The 21273-nt window shown below is 59.1% G+C and overlaps 1 protein-coding gene across 1 annotated transcript; it reads right to left on the reverse strand.

Moving 5' to 3' along the window:
• Positions 1-301: 301 nt before the first annotated feature.
• On the reverse strand, positions 302-19670 carry LOC148821506 (putative RNA-binding protein Luc7-like 1). The gene is made up of 10 exons (XM_088930881.1): positions 19186-19670; positions 17108-17202; positions 16748-16846; positions 8196-8306; positions 7717-7860; positions 6934-7110; positions 4776-4906; positions 3368-3397; positions 3119-3271; positions 302-1152 (listed from the first exon to the last, which is right to left on the reverse strand). The coding sequence occupies exons 1-10, from the start codon at positions 19244-19246 to the stop codon at positions 969-971; spliced, it is 1185 nt and encodes a 394-aa protein (XP_088787007.1). The 5' UTR covers positions 19247-19670; the 3' UTR covers positions 302-968.
• Positions 19671-21273: the final 1603 nt, after the last annotated feature.

Raw genomic sequence — 21273 nt, forward strand, 5'->3', positions numbered from 1 at the left:
TCAGGGTGACACTGGAGCTGAAGAGAGGATAGAGTCACCCAGAGCCCCTCACTGACACCCTTCATCATCATCATCACTCCTGAACAGACCCTCAGTCTGCAACAACACGTCTGCACCTCTGTGTCCTGTGTCAGGGTGACAGTGGGGTTACAGACAGAGACTGGACGCTGGAGAGAGGATAGAGTCACCCAGAGCCCCACACTGACACCCCTTCTGTAAGATTATCTGAATATAATACCAGCCTTATTTTTCTTTCAAAATTCACAAGTCAAAGAACCAGGAAGACACCGACAACTTTATACAATGAAACAAGGGTGTATATTTATTTATACAATTATTTTTTGTCGTATCTTACATTCCAGATCCAATAGCTCCTTCTTCTAGAGGCTTTGCGAGGTTGTGAGTGTGGCTGAGCCCATCTCACTGAGCGCCTGTCCCTGCCTATGTCCTCGCAAACTGAGCCACATCGACAAACGCAGACTGAAAGTCACATCCTGAAAACTGAACTTTTTTTAATAAACAAAACTGGCATCTTCCCAATCTTAAAGTGTCAAAAAAAAAACAACCTGTTCTGGGCCTGTTTTCACAGCGTGTGGAGTTTGGAACTGTAAGAATAGAGTCAATGGAAATCCTTTAGGAATACAAACTTGTGTGTGTGTGTGTGTGTGTGTGTGTGAGAGAGAGATGATCTTCTATCACCCTTAAAACCCCCCGCTCCAATGCCATTTCAAAAGCATCCTGCGAAAATTGCAAAGAATAAAAAAAAAAATCAAACGGTAATTAAAAGAAGAAAACGATGAGGCGCCGCGTGGCGAACGGCCTGGCGCGAGCGGGCGGGGACAACACCTCCTCCTGTCCGCGGCACAGCGATCCCAAACACCCTCTCTGCCCCCCCGACTGCCTGACAGCGTTACAGCTTCCCCCCCCCACCCCCGTGAAGTGCTGAAGCCCCCCGCCCCCCGGCCCCCCTAGATCTCCCCCGACTCCCTCTCGTCGGAGCTGGAGCCCCTCTCTCTCTCCAGCGAGGGCGAGCAGGCCCGCCCGCGGGGCCCCTGCCTCTCCCCGTCCCGCTGCGGGGAGGCCGACTTGTCCCGCTCTCGGTGCCGCTCGCCGTCCCCGGGCCGGGGGCACCGCTCTCTCTCTCCGGACGCCCTGCAGGCAGAGAAGGGGCAGGGGCAGGCAACGCGTCACTACGGCGACGGGCCGGGCCGGGACGACATCAGAAGCCCACAGCGCTAAGGACCCGGCCCGCGCTGCCGGAGCCGGGCTCGCCGACGCCACAGCAGGGCCTGAGGGGCCCCCCTGCTCCGTCACAGTGTGAAAAGGCCAACGAGGTGAGAATGGCCTCTAACTGCCTGAGCGGTCATGCTCAGGGCTCTCATGGAAAGGACGAGCCTCCTTCTGGAGCTGTAGCCTCTCTTACACATGGTCAGCGACAAGTGTCTGTGGGCTGTCCAGTCTCTCTACACCAGGGCTGTCCAGTCTCTCTCCTGGAGGGTCAGTGTGTCTGTGGGCTGTCCAGTCTCTCTACACCAGGGCTGTCCAGTCTCTCTCCTGGAGGGTCAGTGTGTCTGAGGGCTGTCCAGTCTCTCTACACCAGGGCTGCCAGTCCTGCTCCTGGAGGGTCAGTGTGTCTGTGGGCTGTCCAGTCCTGCTCCTGGAGGGTCAGTGTGTCTGTGGGCTGTCCAGTCTCTCTACACCAGGGCTGTCCAGTCTCTCTCCTGGAGGGTCAGTGTGTCTGTGGGCTGTCCAGTCTCTCTACACCAGGGCTGTCCAGTCTCTCTCCTGGAGGGTCAGTGTGTCTGAGGGCTGTCCAGTCTCTCTACACCAGGGCTGCCAGTCCTGCTCCTGGAGGGTCAGTGTGTCTGTGGGCTGTCCAGTCTCTCTACACCAGGGCTGTCCAGTCCTGCTCCTGGAGGGTCAGTGTGTCTGTGGGCTGTCCAGTCTCTCTACACCAGGGCTGTCCAGTCCTGCTCCTGGAGGGTCAGTGTGTCTGTGGGCTGTCCAGTCTCTCTACACCAGGGCTGTCCAGTCCTGCTCCTGGAGGGTCAGTGTGTCTGTGGGCTGTCCAGTCTCTCTCCTGGAGGGTCAGTGTGTCTGGGGGCTGTCCAGTCTCTCTACACCAGGGCTGTCCAGTCCTGCTCCCGGAGGGTCAGTGTGTCTGAGGGCTGTCCAGTCTCTCTACACCAGGGCTGTCCAGTCCTGCTCCCGGAGGGTCAGTGTGTCTGAGGGCTGTCCAGTTTCTCTACACCAGGGCTGCCAGTCCTGCTCCTGGAGGGTCAGTGTGTCTGTGGGCTGTCCAGTCTCTCTACACCAGGGCTGTCCAGTCCTGCTCCTGGAGGGTCAGTGTGTCTGTGGGCTGTCCAGTCTCTCTACACCAGGGCTGTCCAGTCCTGCTCCTGGAGGGTCAGTGTGTCTGTGGGCTGTCCAGTCTCTCTACACCAGGGCTGTCCAGTCCTGCTCCTGGAGGGTCAGTGTGTCTGTGTGCTGTCCAGTCTCTCTACACCAGGGCTGTCCAGTCCTGCTCCTGGAGGGTCAGTGTGTCTGTGGGCTGTCCAGTCTCTCTACACCAGGGCTGTCCAGTCCTGCTCCTGGAGGGTCAGTGTGTCTGTGGGCTGTCCAGTCTCTCTACACCAGGGCTGTCCAGTCCTGCTCCTGGAGGGTCAGTGTGTCTGTGGGCTGTCCAGTCTCTCTACACCAGGGTTGTCCAGTCTCTCTCCCGGAGGGTCAGTGTGTCTGGGGGCTGTCCAGTCTCTCTACACCAGGGCTGTCCAGTCCTGCTCCTGGAGGGTTAGTGTGTCTGTGGGCTGTCCGGTCCTGCTCCTGGAGGGTCAGTATGTCTGTGGGCTGTCCAGTCTCTCTACACCAGGGCTGTCCAGTCCTGCTCCTGGAGGGTCAGTGTGTCTGTGGGCTGTCCAGTCACTCTACACCAGGGCTGTCCACTCCTGCTCCTGGAGGGTCAGTGTGTCTGTGGGCTGTCCAGTCCTGCTCCTGGAGGGTCAGTGTGTCTGTGGGCTGTCCAGTCCTGCTCCTGGAGGGTCAATGTGTCTGTGGGCTGTCCAGTCTCAGTAATTGAGTCGCGAGTGCAGGTTGGGGCTCCTGCAGGCCCTCAGAGTACCTCTTCTTCTTCCTCCTGTGCGAGTGGCTCTGTGAGCGGGACCGCGGTCTGTCCGAGTGCCTGTCTGCGTGCCTGACGGAGTGCCGGTGCCGCCTCTCTCGCTCCCGGGACGGAGACGAACGCTTGTGCCTGGAGCGGTGAGAGCTACCCTCCCTGAGAGGGGGGGGGGGGAGCAGGAGGGGTCAACGCTGGGCACAATGTCCACACAAAAACACACACCCTTCACATCTGGACGCAGAAGACACTCACCTCCACCGCTCTCCACTCCTGGATCTCGTCCTGAAACAGCAAGAAGGTTATTTATAATCTGGTACTGCAAGGAAAGCCCGTGTTCAAGGAAAATGTACGAATGCAAGTTGCTTTCAGATGGTAATAATGACTCTGCTGTCAGTGGAATAACCCTACAGTGTGAGAGAGACTGTAGATCTAGTGCTTTCAGTGGAATAACCCTACAGTGTGAGAGAGAGAGCCTGTAGATCTAGTGCTGTCAGTGGAATAACCCTACAGTGAGAGAGAGACTGTAGATCTAGTGCTGTCAGTGGAATAACCCTACAGTGTGAGAGAGACTGTAGATCTAGTGCTGTCAGTGGAATAACCCTACAGTGTGAGAGAGACTGTAGATCTAGTGCTGTCAGTGGAATAACCCTACAGTGTGAGAGAGAGAGAATGTAGATCTAGTGCTGTCAGTGGAATAACCCTACAGTGTGAGAGAGAGAGACTGTAGATCTAGTGCTGTCAGTGGAATCACCCTACAGTGTGAGAGAGACTGTAGATCTACTGCTGTCAGTGGAATAACCCTACAGTGTGAGAGAGAGAGACTGTAGATCTAGTGCTGTCAGTGGAATAACCCTACAGTGTGAGAGAGAGAGACTGTAGATCTAGTGCTGTCAGTGGAATAACCCTACAGTGTGAGAGAGACTGTAGATCTAGTGCTGTCAGTGGAATAACCCTACAGTGTGAGAGACTGTAGATCTAGTGCTGTCAGTGGAATAACCCTACAGTGTGAGAGAGACTGTAGATCTAGTGCTGTCAGTGGAATAACCCTACAGTGTGAGAGAGACTGTAGATCTAGTGCTGTCAGTGGAATAACCCTACAGTGTGAGAGAGACTGTAGATCTAGTGCTGTCAGTGGAATAACCCTACAGTGTGAGAGAGACTGTAGATCTAGTGCTGTCAGTGGAATAACCCTACAGTGAGAGAGAGACTGTAGATCTAGTGCTGTCAGTGGAATAACCCTACAGTGTGAGAGAGAGAGACTGTAGATCTAGTGCTGTCAGTGGAATAACCCTACAGTGTGAGAGAGACTGTAGATCTAGTGCTGTCAGTGGAATAACCCTACAGTGTGAGAGAGAGAGACTGTAGATCTAGTGCTGTCAGTGGAATAACCCTACAGTGTGAGAGAGAGACTGTAGATCTAGTGCTGTCAGTGGAATAACCCTACAGTGTGAGAGAGACTGTAGATCTAGTGCTGTCAGTGGAATAACACTACAGTGTGAGAGAGAGAGCCTGTAGATCTAGTGCTGTCAGTGGAATAACCCTACAGTGTGAGAGAGAGAGACTGTAGATCTAGTGATGTCAGTGGAATAACCCTACAGTGTGAGAGAGACTGTAGATCTAGTGCTGTCAGTGGAATAATATAGAGATCTTATGGACTTACCTCTTCTTCTCTTTCTCCTTCTCCCTCTCTTTCTCCTTCTCCCTCTCCTCCTCTCTTGCTCGTTCTTCTCTCTCCTCCCATCGTTTCACGCGGTCCAGACTGCGCTGCATTCGCTTGTCTGCCACCGCTTTCTGAGAAGAGAGGGAGCCGTCACTCAAGACATTAAATATCAGTGTTAATGTACTGGAGTGTCCAGTCAGTGTGTCTGTATTAACCCCTCTCTCTCTCAGTGCAGTGTTAATGTACTGGAGTGTCCAGTCAGTGTGTCTGTATTAACCCCCCTCTCTCTCAGTGCAGTGTTAATGTACTGGAGTGTCCAGTCAGTGTGTCTGTATTAACCCCTCTCTCTCTCTCAGTGCAGTGTTAATGTACTGGAGTGTCCAGTCAGTGTGTCTGTATGAACCCCTCTCTCTCTCAGTGCAGTGTTAATGTACTGGAGTGTCCAGTCAGTGTGTCTGTATTAACCCCTCTCTCTCTCAGTGCAGTGTTAATGTACTGGAGTGTCCAGTCAGTGTGTCTGTATTAACCCCTCTCTCTCTCAGTGCAGTGTTCATGTACTGGAGTGTCCAGTCAGTGTGTGTATATTAACCCCCCTCTCTCTCAGTGCAGTGTTAATGTACTGGAGTGTCCAGTCAGTGTGTCTGTATGAACCCCTCTCTCTCTCAGTGCAGTGTTAATGTACTGGAGTGTCCAGTCAGTGTGTCTGTATTAACCCCTCTCTCTCTCAGTGCAGTGTTAATGTACTGGAGTGTCCAGTCAGTGTGTCTGTATGAACCCCTCTCTCTCAGTGCAGTGTTCATGTACTGGAGTGTCCAGTCAGTGTGTGTGTATTAACCCCTCTCTCTCTCAGTGCAGTGTTAATGTACTGGAGTGTCCAGTCAGTGTGTCTGTATTAACCCCCCTCTCTCTCAGTGCAGTGTTAATGTACTGGAGTGTCCAGTCAGTGTGTCTGTATTAACCCCTCTCTCTCTCTCAGTGCAGTGTTAATGTACTGGAGTGTCCAGTCAGTGTGTCTGTATGAACCCCTCTCTCTCTCAGTGCAGTGTTAATGTACTGGAGTGTCCAGTCAGTGTGTCTGTATTAACCCCTCTCTCTCTCAGTGCAGTGTTAATGTACTGGAGTGTCCAGTCAGTGTGTCTGTATGAACCCCTCTCTCTCTCAGTGCAGTGTTAATGTACTGGAGTGTCCAGTCAGTGTGTCTGTATTAACCCCCCTCTCTCTCAGTGCAGTGTTAATGTACTGGAGTGTCCAGTCAGTGTGTGTGTATTAACCCCCTCTCTCTCTCAGTGCAGTGTTAATGTACTGGAGTGTCCCAGTCAGTGTGTCTGTATTAACCCCTCTCTCTCTCAGTGCAGTGTTCATGTACTGGAGTGTCCAGTCAGTGTGTGTATATTAACCCCCCTCTCTCTCAGTGCAGTGTTAATGTACTGGAGTGTCCAGTCAGTGTGTCTGTATGAACCCCTCTCTCTCAGTGCAGTGTTAATGTACTGGAGTGTCCAGTCAGTGTGTGTATATTAACCCCCCTCTCTCTCAGTGCAGTGTTAATGTACTGGAGTGTCCAGTCAGTGTGTCTGTATTAACCCCTCTCTCTCTCAGTGCAGTGTTAATGTACTGGAGTGTCCAGTCAGTGTGTCTGTATTAACCCCTCTCTCTCTCAGTGCAGTGTTAATGTACTGGAGTGTCCAGTCAGTGTGTCTGTATTAACCCCTCTCTCTCTCAGTGCAGTGTTAATGTACTGGAGTGTCCAGTCAGTGTCTGTATTAACCCCTCTCTCTCTCTCGGTGCAGTGTTAATGTACTGGAGTGTCCAGTCAGTGTGTCTGTATTAACCCCTCTCTCTCTCAGTGCAGTGTTAATGTACTGGAGTGTCCAGTCAGTGTGTCTGTATTAACCCCTCTCTCTCTCAGTGCAGTGTTAATGTACTGGAGTGTCCAGTCAGTGTGTCTGTATGAACCCCTCTCTCTCTCAGTGCAGTGTTCATGTACTGGAGTGTCCAGTCAGTGTGTCTGTATGAACCCCTCTCTCTCTCAGTGCAGTGTTCATGTACTGGAGTGTCCAGTCAGTGTGTCTGTATTAACCCCTCTCTCTCTCAGTGCAGTGTTCATGTACTGAGGTGTCCAGTAAGTCAGCTTGTCTCAGTTCCGCTGTCTCTCTGTAACCTTCATTTTCTCCAGTTTCTCCCTGATCTCGATGAAGCCCAGGTGCAGCTTCCCGCCAAAGTGGTCAGCCAGGCGACGGTCGTTGTCGTGGAGACCCAGGTAAGCGGAGCAGACCTCGCACACCCGGAGTTTCTGCTGCTGGAAACTGGAGGCGGGCATGGAGTTCCTGTACACATCCTGTCACATGACAAAGAGCCCCAGGACAGTCGTTAACGTGTACTCGATCAGTCACACCTGTCACAGGGCACACAGACACCGTGCACACCTGACACAGGGCACACAGACACCGTGCACACCTGACACAGGGCACACCTGACACAGGGCACAGAGCCCCAGGACAGTCGTTAACGTGTACTGGATCAGTCACACCTGACACAGGGCACACAGACACCATGCACACCTGACACAGGGCACAGAGCCCCAGGACAGTCGTTAACGTGTACTGGATCAGTCACACCTGACACAGGGCACACAGACACCGTGCACACCTGACACAGGGCACAGAGCCCCAGGACAGTCGTTAACGTGTACTGGATCAGTCACACCTGACACAGGGCACACAGACACCGTGCACACCTGACACAGGGCACAGAGCCCCAGGACAGTCGTTAACGTGTACTGGATCAGTCACACCTGTCACAGGGCACACAGACACCGTGCACACCTGACACAGGGCACAGAGCCCCCTCACACTGCAGCACACTCTCGGGCCTGTTTGCCACGCGTCACCAGCAGGAGCGCTGACGGGGCAGTGACGCCGCTCGCAGGCGATCGCACACCCACCTCCGCCTCCCGCTTCAGCTCCCGGGTCTTCTCCACCTTCTCCAGGACCTGCTGCGCCTCCTCCACGTTCCCCTCGCCGCCCAGCTGCTCCGCCCGGGCCAGCAGCTTCCCGATCTCCTCGTTCAGCTCGTGCACTCGCTCCGCCTGCCGTACAGAGGGGGGGGTGAGCCAGCGGTCTCGGGGCTGTACTGACACCCCAGAGTGAGGGAGAGTGAGACAGGGTTGTACTGACACCCCAGAGTGAGGGAGAGTGAGACAGGGTTGTACTGACACCCCAGAGTGAGGGAGAGTGAGACAGGGTTGTACTGACACCCCAGAGTGAGAGAGAGTGAGACCAGAGCAGTCTCGGGGCTGTACTGACACCCCAGAATGAGAGAGTGAGACCAACGCAGTCACAAGCCAGGGCAGACAGGGCGATCGGGGCTGGGGCAGGGGCAGACAGGGGGCACGCTGGCTGGGCTCAGGAGTGGCTCACCCACCTTGGCGGCCACCTCCGCACTGATCTCCTCCTGAGTCTCCGCCAGCCGCTTCTTGGCCAGCTCTGTGCGGCGGTCACAGTCCGCGATGAAGGACTGCAGGTGCTCCGCCGCCTGCAAGAGAGACAGGGGTGTGAATACAGACACACGAGCAAGAGAGAGGGAGAGAGAGGGAGAAAGAGAGGGTACAGAGCCTGCACAGGGAGAGAGAGAGACGATACAGACCCTGCACAGGGAGAGAGAGGGAGAGAGAGAGACGATACAGACCCTGCACAGGGAGAGAGAGGGAGAGAGAGGGTACAGACCCTGCACAGGGAGAGAGAGGGTACAGACCCTGCACAGGGAGAGAGAGGGTACAGACCCTGCACAGGGAGAGAGAGGGTACAGACCCTGCACAGGGAGAGAGAGGGTACAGACCCTGCACAGGGAGAGAGAGGGAGAGAGAGGGTACAGACCCTGCACAGGGAGAGAGAGGGAGAGAGAGGGTACAGACCCTGCACAGGGAGAGAGAGGGAGAGAGAGGGTACAGACCCTGCACAGGGAAAGAGAGGGAGAGAGAGGGTACAGACCCTGCACAGGGAGAGAGAGGGAGTGAGAGGGTACAGACCCTGCACAGGGAGAGAGAGGGAGAGAGAGACGGTACAGACCCTGCACAGGGAGAGAGAGGGAGAGAGAGACGGTACAGACCCTGCACAGGGAGCGAGAGGGAGTGAGAGGGTACAGACCCTGCACAGGGAGCGAGAGGGAGTGAGAGGGTACAGACCCTGCACAGGGAGAGAGAGGGTACAGACCCTGCACAGGGAGAGAGAGGGAGTGAGAGGGTACAGACCCTGCACAGGGAGAGAGAGGGAGAGAGAGGGTACAGACCCTGCACAGGGAGAGAGAGGGAGAGAGAGGGTACAGACCCTGCACAGGGAGAGAGAGGGAGTGAGAGGGTACAGACCCTGCACAGGGAGAGAGAGGGAGTGAGAGGGTACAGACCCTGCACAGGGAGAGAGAGGGAGTGAGAGACGGTACAGACCCTGCACAGGGAGAGAGAGGGAGAGAGAGGGTACAGACCCTGCACAGGGAGCGAGAGGGAGAGAGAGACGGTACAGACCCTGCACAGGGAGCGAGAGGGAGTGAGAGGGTACAGACCCTGCACAGGGAGAGAGAGGGAGAGAGAGACGGTACAGACCCTGCACAGGGAGCGAGAGGGAGTGAGAGGGTACAGACCCTGCACAGGGAAAGAGAGGGAGAGAGAGACGGTACAGACCCTGCACAGGGAGCGAGAGGGAGTGAGAGGGTACAGACCCTGCACAGGGAAAGAGAGGGAGAGAGAGACGGTACAGACCCTGCACAGGGAGCGAGAGGGAGTGAGAGGGTACAGACCCTGCACAGGGAAAGAGAGGGAGAGAGAGACGGTACAGACCCTGCACAGGGAGCGAGAGGGAGTGAGAGGGTACAGACCCTGCACAGGGAGAGAGAGGGAGAGAGAGGGTACAGACCCTGCACAGGGAGAGAGAGGGAGAGAGAGGGTACAGACCCTGCACAGGGAGAGAGAGGGAGAGAGAGGGTACAGACCCTGCACAGGGAGAGAGAGGGAGTGAGAGAGACGATACAGACCCTGCACAGGGAGAGAGAGGGAGTGAGAGGGTACAGACTCTGCACAGGGAGAGAGAGGGAGAGGGAGAGACGATACAGACCCTGCACAGGGAGAGAGAGGGAGAGAGAGAGACGATACAGACCCTGCACAGGGAGAGAGAGGGAGTGAGAGGGTACAGACCCTGCACAGGGAAAGAGAGGGAGAGAGAGACGGTACAGACCCTGCACAGGGAGCGAGAGGGAGAGAGAGGGTACAGACCCTGCACAGGGAGAGAGAGGGAGAGAGAGGGTACAGACCCTGCACAGGGAGAGAGAGGGAGTGAGAGGGTACAGACCCTGCACAGGGAGAGAGAGGGTACAGACCCTGCACAGGGAGAGAGAGGGAGAGAGAGGGTACAGACCCTGCACAGGGAGAGAGAGGGAGTGAGAGGGTACAGACCCTGCACAGGGAAAGAGAGGGAGAGAGAGACGGTACAGACCCTGCACAGGGAGCGAGAGGGAGAGAGAGGGTACAGACCCTGCACAGGGAGAGAGAGGGAGAGAGAGGGTACAGACCCTGCACAGGGAGAGAGAGGGAGTGAGAGGGTACAGACCCTGCACAGGGAGAGAGAGGGTACAGACCCTGCACAGGGAGAGAGAGGGAGTGAGAGGGTACAGACCCTGCACAGGGAGCGAGAGGGAGAGAGAGGGTACAGACCCTGCACAGGGAGAGAGAGGGAGAGAGAGGGTACAGACCCTGCACAGGGAGAGAGAGGGAGTGAGAGGGTACAGACCCTGCACAGGGAGAGAGAGGGAGAGAGAGGGTACAGACCCTGCACAGGGAAAGAGAGGGAGAGAGAGACGGTACAGACCCTGCACAGGGAGAGAGAGGGAGTGAGAGGGTACAGACCCTGCACAGGGAGCGAGAGGGAGTGAGAGGGTACAGACCCTGCACAGGGAGAGAGAGGGAGAGAGAGACGGTACAGACCCTGCACAGGGAGCGAGAGGGAGTGAGAGGGTACAGACCCTGCACAGGGAAAGAGAGGGAGAGAGAGACGGTACAGACCCTGCACAGGGAGCGAGAGGGAGTGAGAGGGTACAGACCCTGCACAGGGAGAGAGAGGGAGAGAGACGGTACAGACCCTGCACAGGGAGCGAGAGGGAGTGAGAGGGTACAGACCCTGCACAGGGAAAGAGAGGGAGAGAGAGACGGTACAGACCCTGCACAGGGAGCGAGAGGGAGTGAGAGGGTACAGACCCTGCACAGGGAGAGAGAGGGAGAGAGAGACGGTACAGACCCTGCACAGGGAGCGAGAGGGAGTGAGAGGGTACAGACCCTGCACAGGGAGAGAGAGGGAGAGAGACGGTACAGACCCTGCACAGGGAGCGAGAGGGAGTGAGAGGGTACAGACCCTGCACAGGGAGCGAGAGGGAGTGAGAGGGTACAGACCCTGCACAGGGAGAGAGAGGGAGAGAGAGACGGTACAGACCCTGCACAGGGAGCGAGAGGGAGTGAGAGGGTACAGACCCTGCACAGGGAAAGAGAGGGAGAGAGAGACGGTACAGACCCTGCACAGGGAGCGAGAGGGAGTGAGAGGGTACAGACCCTGCACAGGGAAAGAGAGGGAGAGAGAGACGGTACAGACCCTGCACAGGGAGCGAGAGGGAGTGAGAGGGTACAGACCCTGCACAGGGAAAGAGAGGGAGAGAGAGACGGTACAGACCCTGCACAGGGAGCGAGAGGGAGTGAGAGGGTACAGACCCTGCACAGGGAGAGAGAGGGAGAGAGAGGGTACAGACCCTGCACAGGGAGAGAGAGGGAGAGAGAGGGTACAGACCCTGCACAGGGAGAGAGAGGGAGAGAGAGGGTACAGACCCTGCACAGGGAGAGAGAGGGAGTGAGAGAGACGATACAGACCCTGCACAGGGAGAGAGAGGGAGTGAGAGGGTACAGACTCTGCACAGGGAGAGAGAGGGAGAGGGAGAGACGATACAGACCCTGCACAGGGAGAGAGAGGGAGAGAGAGAGACGATACAGACCCTGCACAGGGAGAGAGAGGGAGTGAGAGGGTACAGACCCTGCACAGGGAAAGAGAGGGAGAGAGAGACGGTACAGACCCTGCACAGGGAGCGAGAGGGAGAGAGAGGGTACAGACCCTGCACAGGGAGAGAGAGGGAGAGAGAGGGTACAGACCCTGCACAGGGAGAGAGAGGGAGTGAGAGGGTACAGACCCTGCACAGGGAGAGAGAGGGTACAGACCCTGCACAGGGAGAGAGAGGGAGAGAGAGGGTACAGACCCTGCACAGGGAGAGAGAGGGAGTGAGAGGGTACAGACCCTGCACAGGGAAAGAGAGGGAGAGAGAGACGGTACAGACCCTGCACAGGGAGCGAGAGGGAGAGAGAGGGTACAGACCCTGCACAGGGAGAGAGAGGGAGAGAGAGGGTACAGACCCTGCACAGGGAGAGAGAGGGAGTGAGAGGGTACAGACCCTGCACAGAGAGAGAGAGGGTACAGACCCTGCACAGGGAGAGAGAGGGAGTGAGAGGGTACAGACCCTGCACAGGGAGCGAGAGGGAGAGAGAGGGTACAGACCCTGCACAGGGAGAGAGAGGGAGAGAGAGGGTACAGACCCTGCACAGGGAGAGAGAGGGAGTGAGAGGGTACAGACCCTGCACAGGGAGAGAGAGGGAGAGAGAGGGTACAGACCCTGCACAGGGAAAGAGAGGGAGAGAGAGACGGTACAGACCCTGCACAGGGAGAGAGAGGGAGTGAGAGGGTACAGACCCTGCACAGGGAGCGAGAGGGAGTGAGAGGGTACAGACCCTGCACAGGGAGAGAGAGGGAGAGAGAGACGGTACAGACCCTGCACAGGGAGCGAGAGGGAGTGAGAGGGTACAGACCCTGCACAGGGAAAGAGAGGGAGAGAGAGACGGTACAGACCCTGCACAGGGAGCGAGAGGGAGTGAGAGGGTACAGACCCTGCACAGGGAGAGAGAGGGAGAGAGAGACGGTACAGACCCTGCACAGGGAGCGAGAGGGAGTGAGAGGGTACAGACCCTGCACAGGGAAAGAGAGGGAGAGAGAGACGGTACAGACCCTGCACAGGGAGCGAGAGGGAGTGAGAGGGTACAGACCCTGCACAGGGAAAGAGAGGGAGAGAGAGACGGTACAGACCCTGCACAGGGAGCGAGAGGGAGTGAGAGGGTACAGACCCTGCACAGGGAAAGAGAGGGAGAGAGAGACGGTACAGACCCTGCACAGGGAGCGAGAGGGAGTGAGAGGGTACAGACCCTGCACAGGGAGAGAGAGGGAGAGAGAGGGTACAGACCCTGCACAGGGAGAGAGAGGGAGAGAGAGGGTACAGACCCTGCACAGGGAGAGAGAGGGAGAGAGAGGGTACAGACCCTGCACAGGGAGAGAGAGGGAGTGAGAGAGACGATACAGACCCTGCACAGGGAGAGAGAGGGAGTGAGAGGGTACAGACTCTGCACAGGGAGAGAGAGGGAGAGGGAGAGACGATACAGACCCTGCACAGGGAGAGAGAGGGAGAGAGAGAGACGATACAGACCCTGCACAGGGAGAGAGAGGGAGTGAGAGGGTACAGACCCTGCACAGGGAAAGAGAGGGAGAGAGAGACGGTACAGACCCTGCACAGGGAGCGAGAGGGAGAGAGAGGGTACAGACCCTGCACAGGGAGAGAGAGGGAGAGAGAGGGTACAGACCCTGCACAGGGAGAGAGAGGGAGTGAGAGGGTACAGACCCTGCACAGGGAGAGAGAGGGTACAGACCCTGCACAGGGAGAGAGAGGGAGAGAGAGGGTACAGACCCTGCACAGGGAGAGAGAGGGAGTGAGAGGGTACAGACCCTGCACAGGGAAAGAGAGGGAGAGAGAGACGGTACAGACCCTGCACAGGGAGCGAGAGGGAGAGAGAGGGTACAGACCCTGCACAGGGAGAGAGAGGGAGTGAGAGGGTACAGACCCTGCACAGGGAGAGAGAGGGTACAGACCCTGCACAGGGAGAGAGAGGGAGTGAGAGGGTACAGACCCTGCACAGGGAGCGAGAGGGAGAGAGAGGGTACAGACCCTGCACAGGGAGAGAGAGGGAGAGAGAGGGTACAGACCCTGCACAGGGAGAGAGAGGGAGTGAGAGGGTACAGACCCTGCACAGGGAGAGAGAGGGAGAGAGAGGGTACAGACCCTGCACAGGGAAAGAGAGGGAGAGAGAGACGGTACAGACCCTGCACAGGGAGAGAGAGGGAGTGAGAGGGTACAGACCCTGCACAGGGAGCGAGAGGGAGTGAGAGGGTACAGACCCTGCACAGGGAGAGAGAGGGAGAGAGAGACGGTACAGACCCTGCACAGGGAGCGAGAGGGAGTGAGAGGGTACAGACCCTGCACAGGGAAAGAGAGGGAGAGAGAGACGGTACAGACCCTGCACAGGGAGCGAGAGGGAGTGAGAGGGTACAGACCCTGCACAGGGAGAGAGAGGGAGAGAGACGGTACAGACCCTGCACAGGGAGCGAGAGGGAGTGAGAGGGTACAGACCCTGCACAGGGAAAGAGAGGGAGAGAGAGACGGTACAGACCCTGCACAGGGAGCGAGAGGGAGTGAGAGGGTACAGACCCTGCACAGGGAGAGAGAGGGAGAGAGAGACGGTACAGACCCTGCACAGGGAGCGAGAGGGAGTGAGAGGGTACAGACCCTGCACAGGGAGAGAGAGGGAGAGAGACGGTACAGACCCTGCACAGGGAGCGAGAGGGAGTGAGAGGGTACAGACCCTGCACAGGGAGCGAGAGGGAGTGAGAGGGTACAGACCCTGCACAGGGAGAGAGAGGGAGAGAGAGACGGTACAGACCCTGCACAGGGAGCGAGAGGGAGTGAGAGGGTACAGACCCTGCACAGGGAAAGAGAGGGAGAGAGAGACGGTACAGACCCTGCACAGGGAGCGAGAGGGAGTGAGAGGGTACAGACCCTGCACAGGGAAAGAGAGGGAGAGAGAGACGGTACAGACCCTGCACAGGGAGCGAGAGGGAGTGAGAGGGTACAGACCCTGCACAGGGAAAGAGAGGGAGAGAGAGACGGTACAGACCCTGCACAGGGAGCGAGAGGGAGTGAGAGGGTACAGACCCTGCACAGGGAGAGAGAGGGAGAGAGAGGGTACAGACCCTGCACAGGGAGAGAGAGGGAGAGAGAGGGTACAGACCCTGCACAGGGAGAGAGAGGGAGAGAGAGGGTACAGACCCTGCACAGGGAGAGAGAGGGAGTGAGAGAGACGATACAGACCCTGCACAGGGAGAGAGAGGGAGTGAGAGGGTACAGACTCTGCACAGGGAGAGAGAGGGAGAGGGAGAGACGATACAGACCCTGCACAGGGAGAGAGAGGGAGAGAGAGAGACGATACAGACCCTGCACAGGGAGAGAGAGGGAGTGAGAGGGTACAGACCCTGCACAGGGAAAGAGAGGGAGAGAGAGACGGTACAGACCCTGCACAGGGAGCGAGAGGGAGAGAGAGGGTACAGACCCTGCACAGGGAGAGAGAGGGAGAGAGAGGGTACAGACCCTGCACAGGGAGAGAGAGGGAGTGAGAGGGTACAGACCCTGCACAGGGAGAGAGAGGGTACAGACCCTGCACAGGGAGAGAGAGGGAGAGAGAGGGTACAGACCCTGCACAGGGAGAGAGAGGGAGTGAGAGGGTACAGACCCTGCACAGGGAAAGAGAGGGAGAGAGAGACGGTACAGACCCTGCACAGGGAGCGAGAGGGAGAGAGAGGGTACAGACCCTGCACAGGGAGAGAGAGGGAGAGAGAGGGTACAGACCCTGCACAGGGAGAGAGAGGGAGTGAGAGGGTACAGACCCTGCACAGAGAGAGAGAGGGTACAGACCCTGCACAGGGAGAGAGAGGGAGTGAGAGGGTACAGACCCTGCACAGGGAGCGAGAGGGAGAGAGAGGGTACAGACCCTGCACAGGGAGAGAGAGGGAGAGAGAGGGTACAGACCCTGCACAGGGAGAGAGAGGGAGTGAGAGGGTACAGACCCTGCACAGGGAGAGAGAGGGAGAGAGAGGGTACAGACCCTGCACAGGGAAAGAGAGGGAGAGAGAGACGGTACAGACCCTGCACAGGGAGAGAGAGGGAGTGAGAGGGTACAGACCCTGCACAGGGAGCGAGAGGGAGTGAGAGGGTACAGACCCTGCACAGGGAGAGAGAGGGAGAGAGAGACGGTACAGACCCTGCACAGGGAGCGAGAGGGAGTGAGAGGGTACAGACCCTGCACAGGGAAAGAGAGGGAGAGAGAGACGGTACAGACCCTGCACAGGGAGCGAGAGGGAGTGAGAGGGTACAGACCCTGCACAGGGAAAGAGAGGGAGAGAGAGGGTACAGACCCTGCACAGGGAGAGAGAGGGAGAGAGAGACGGTACAGACCCTGCACAGGGAGCGAGAGGGAGTGAGAGGGTACAGACCCTGCACAGGGAGAGAGAGGGAGAGAGAGAGGGTACAGACCCTGCACAGGGAGAGAGAGGGTACAGACCCTGCACAGGGAGAGAGAGGGTACAGACCCTGCACAGGGAGCGAGAGGGAGTGAGAGGGTACAGACCCTGCACAGGGAGCGAGAGGGAGTGAGAGGGTACAGACCCTGCACAGGGAGAGAGAGGGAGAGAGAGAGGGTACAGACCCTGCACAGGGAGAGAGAGGGTACAGACCCTGCACAGGGAGAGAGAGGGTACAGACCCTGCACAGGGAGCGAGAGGGAGTGAGAGGGTACAGACCCTGCACAGGGAGAGAGAGGGAGTGAGAGGGTACAGACCCTGCACAGGGAGAGAGAGGGAGTGAGAGACGGTACAGACCCTGCACAGGGAGAGAGAGGGAGAGAGAGGGTACAGACCCTGCACAGGGAGCGAGAGGGAGTGAGAGGGTACAGACCCTGCACAGGGAGACAGGGACCACAAACACACAGTAAAGTGCAGCAGCCAAGGGGCTCTCAGACTCACATCCAGCTCGAAGAAGAACTCCTGATTCTTGGAGGCGATCTCGTAGTCCGCCCGGAGCGCCAGGTCGTGAACTTTGACACACTCCCCCAGGTCCATCCTCTGGAACACAAGGCACAGCCCCGTTACCGCTCCGGCCACCCGGTACCGGCTGACCGACCCGCGGTCCGGCCGAAGCCCCCGGAGCGACGGCTCCCACTGGACGCGCCACAGGCCCAAGCCCGGGCGAGCCGGCGGTCAGCCGGTGCGTCAACACTTCAGACCGCCCGTCTGAACGAGGCGTCGCCCCGCAAGCCACCAACACCGAGACCGTCCTGCCGGCCCCGGGTGCGAGCCCCGAGAGCGACCGATGGGGGTACAGACCGTTCCGGACAGGATGTCGTGGGGGCAGCAGTCCAGCAGGTGGCTCTTGCACACTCGGTCATCCGTGAACTTGATCCTCTGGCGCATGCTGTCCCCTGAAATCAAACGGTCGGGCCGTTACTCGATGGCGCGCGCGCGGGCAGAGGTCGAGCCCCGGGGCGGGTCGCGGCCCAGCCCGCTCCAGGGCTCGGCTCTGGGAAACCAGGCTGCAGATCTCATTACTCCAGGAAGGAGAGCAGGACAGGTTAACCTCGTCTTCCACTCCCTACATTATCCACACATAAAAGCGTCGTAAAAATTGCTCACACTTCTATAGCGCTCTTCTGCACACCCCACTCACAGCGTAGTACAGGTCATGGGGATCCCCTCCACCCCCACCAGTGTGTACCCCCACCTGGATGATGCTCCAGTCCGCTCCCCACACACCAGCTCTCAGTGGGGAGGAGAGCAGAGTGATGGAGCCAGTTCAGAGAGGGGGGTTATTAGGAGGCCTTGATTGGCATATGGTTCTATGACTGGTCAGTAGCAGTTTGTTAACGTACAGGGTGTCAACGAGGTCAGAAGGTTATGCAGTTAGATCAGCCTTGGGCAATTAACCAAGACCCCTAATTAGCTGAGACCCCTGTTCCCTGTCACGTTGCTGAATCACAAGCAGGACATGAGTTACACCTCCATTCCAGAAGCCCCAGAGAAACCGAGACCAGCTGGGAAAGCACAGTTCATAGGGGCTTCCTGTGCTGGGGCAGCACCAGGGCTCTGCTCCTGTGCTGGGACTGGGGCAGGGGCAGCACCAGGGCTCTGCTCTTGTGCTGGGGCAGGGGCAGCACCAGGGCTCTGCTCCTGTGGTGGGGCTGGGGCAGGACCAGGGCTCTGCTCCTGTGCTGGGGCTGGGGCAGGACCAGGGCTCTGCTCCTGTGCTGGGGCTGGGGCAGGGGCAGGACCAAGGCTCTGCTCCTGTGCTGGGGCTGGGGCAGGGGCAGCACCAGGGCTCTGCTCCTGTGCTGGGGCTGGGGCAGGGGCAGGGCTCTGCTCCTGTGCTGGGGCTGGGGCAGGGGCAGGACCAGGGCTCTGCTCCTGTGCTGGGGCTGGGGCTGGGGCAGGGGCAGCACCAGGGCTCTGCTCCTGTGCTGGGGCTGGGGCAGGACCAGGGGCAGCACCAGGGCTCTGCTCCTGTGCTGGGGCAGGGGCAGGGGCAGCACCAGGGCTCTGCTCCTGTGCTGGGGCTGGGGCAGCACCAGGGCTCTGCTCCTGTGCTGGGGCAGGAGGGAGTCTGGGAAGCGTTTTCCAGTCATGATCCCGGGTAGGAGTGCCTGGGATCCACAGGGAAAAGGCCGGACTCTTCTTCGGTTACGTATTCGAGCTTCTGAAGCTGGGAACCGTCACCACCAGCAAGCATGAAGCATGAAGAGAGGCTGGGGCACCCGTCAGGAGGAGATTACAACCCAAACCAGATAGCTGGCCGCCTCTCGCCACCCGGGATGTCAGTTTTCACAAACTTGTTGCTGAAACACAACTCGTTGGGAGATGTCCGAATTTCAAGGGGGAAAGGGTCCGAGTACTTTTCTGTAAAAAGCGCGATGGTGCGCGGGGTCGGGGCTCACATTCCGCCTAGCCCATTCTGGACGGGGGGAAGCCGCGGGGATGTCGTTTTGCAACAACCGGCCCGTCCGAAATACCCAAACACGCGTCACTCTTCCGCTTCGCTCGCCATTCTCGTACCAACCGAAGTACCCTGCGCCACGACCCTCCCCCCTGTCCTGATTGGCCAGCGTCGAGCTCGCCCGGGCTCTCACCGGCGGGGGCGCCCGTCACTCTCCCGCTCCCGCTCCCCGATTGGCGGAGCCCCACGCCAGTCCGGGCGGGCGCCGCTCTGACTGGCGGAGCCGCCGCCTCCGTCCCGCCCCCGTCGCCAGTTTCAATAACAGGACTCGCAGCCGAAGCGGCGAGTTTCGGCGAAAACGCCGAGCCCGGCTCAAAAAAGTAATCCGGCGGCCTCCCCCGGGTCCCGCCCGGGCCGCCCAAACCCCGTGGAACCGCGCTGCCCCAGGCGCCCCGCCGCGGCCGCAGGGCCCACTCACCGTCTCTCGCCGTGCCCATGAGCTGGTCCAGCATGGCCCGCATCTGGGCCTGAGCCGACATGGCGGCCGCTCGCCCGCTTCAGCCGAGGACGACCCCACGGAGTGCGTAGTCCGCCGTGCGTTAGCCCCCCTCAGTTCGCCGGCCGGCCGGCCGGACGGTTCCTGTGGCGCTGCCGCCTGCCCGGACGGGCGCCGAGTTCGGTCGCAGGCCGAGCGGTTCCGGCCCACAGAGCTACAAAGAGGACTCCTGCGCGCGTGTGCGGCGGTTACGGGTTGTCATGACAGCCTGGCCGCCCCGCTCGTGCTCCTGCTCTCGCTCTGCCTTCACCTCGCCAACCCGCCTTGGGCTCGAGACTCCACAGAGCGCGCTCACTCCCGGGGGCTCGAGGAAGTCCTCCGCTGGCCCCGCGTGACGTCAGGCCGCCGACACGCCATCCGCGCGCGACGGGAGCTGCCGCCGCCGCCGCTGCGGGCGCGCCCATGGCGCGGGGGAGGGGCGAGTGGGCGGGGCCTCGCCAGCGCCCCCTGTCGCACGGCGGTGACACGACACCGCAAAGCTCTCCCCGGTTCCCTCGTCCAGAACAGGAATCGCAGAAGCCCGAAGCTCTTGGCTCTGCCCCGGGTGATATCAGGAGATGATCTTCTCTGTGAGATAGGGAAACGTGTAGCAGATTGTCCTAAGGTTCTTGGTTCTTGGGGACATTGCTATGATATAATATCACAGTCTTATACGATTTAAAAGCCGTCAGTGCAGAGCCGGGCTGTAGGGCACCGTGGTGTGAGATGCCACCAGCCACGTCACCCTGCGGCTCCCAGCTGGCAGCCCGCTGGAGCCCAGCAGCGGGAGTCTGGCCAGTACGCGGGTGGGACACCTGCTGGGAGAGTCCCCCAGCCTTGACCAGTCACGCCCTCCTGACAGCCCCCCGCTCTGAGGGCTGCTGTGTGGGGAGAGGCCTGGAGCCCCACCCAGGCGGGGCGGGGGGTCCCCAGGGCCTGCACGGCGCTGGGGTGGGGGTGAGGAAGAGCGCTGGAGGACTCCCTTCAAGCGGCGCGTCTGTGTCAGGCCCTGCACGGGAGCAGGCGGTCGCGGCCTCTGCGTTCTCCGCTGGGGGGGTCTGCGCGCGGTGAGAGGCAAGGGGCGGCTCCTGTTTCCGGCGGGGGCCACGCTAGTCCTCCCACCGCAGGGGGGCGGCGAGAGTCTGGCCGGGGGGTGGGGGGGAGTCTCCTTCGGCGCGCAGGGACACGAGGTGGCGGCTGGACGACGGGGGGGAGAGTGTCTTTACACAGAGAGGAGTGGGTGATGGGAGCGGGCTCTGTCCAGAGCCGGCTGGTTCTAGACGCTTGTTCTCTGCGGAGCCTCCCGACAGGTGCAAGACAGGCCGTGTGACCCCCCACCCCCCATCTGCCCTCTCTGGTCTGTCTGTAGTTAAAACTCTTCTGTACACAGAGGGTGGCAGGAGTGTGGAACAAGGTGCTCGCCCCCCTCCCCCCGACAGGTGCAAGACAGGCTGAGTGACCCCTCCCCCCCAGTGTCCTCTCTCGTCTGCTGCAGTTAAAACCAGTTCAATATAAGTAAAGCTAGATATGACTGAAGAGCAACTGACACTCAGAACGGGAGCCGGGTCTCTAACGAAGGGGAGTCAAGCTGCTGGCCATGTGGCTGAAGCCGCTGCCCTGGAGTCTTTCTAGAACTGGCTGGACAGGCTGGACAGGCTGGAGGGCCGGGCGGCTCCGCTGGACTGACTCCTCTCTCACGTGAGCCCTGAGCTCGGACTCGCTGGGCGGCTGCAGGCGGATTTCAGCACAGAAACACCAACACAGCCTGCTCGGGCCTGAGGGCCCCTCTCTCAGGGGAGAGAGGAGGGGGAGAGAGGGGAGAGAGAGGAGAGAGAGAGAGGGGAGAGAGAGGGGAGAGAGAGGGGAGAGAGGAGGGACTCCTCTCTCACGTGAGCCCTGAGCTCGGACTCGCTGGGCGGCTGCAGGCGGATTTCAGCACAGAAACACCAACACAGCCTGCTCGGGCCTCAGGGGAGAGGAGGGAGAGAGGGGAGAGAGAGGAGGGAGAGGAGGGAGAGGAGAGAGAGGAGG

This window comes from Atractosteus spatula, chromosome 13 (genome assembly GCF_055471065.1).
Source record: "Atractosteus spatula isolate fAtrSpa1 chromosome 13, fAtrSpa1.hap1, whole genome shotgun sequence".
NCBI lineage: Eukaryota > Metazoa > Chordata > Actinopteri > Semionotiformes > Lepisosteidae > Atractosteus > Atractosteus spatula.

Excerpts from the sequence above, each read along its gene's own strand:
- LOC148821506 (XM_088930881.1), bottom strand. The coding sequence starts at position 19,246 with ATGTCGGCTCAGGCCCAGATGCGGGCCATGCTGGACCAGCTCATGGGC. Across the intron at positions 17,203-19,185 it reads CATGGGCACGGCGAGAGACG|GGGACAGCATGCGCCAGAGG; the intron begins GTGAGTGGGCCC and ends GTTTGATTTCAG. Across the intron at positions 8,307-16,747 it reads AGTTCTTCTTCGAGCTGGAT|GCGGCGGAGCACCTGCAGTC; the intron begins GTGAGTCTGAGA and ends TCTCTCTTGCAG.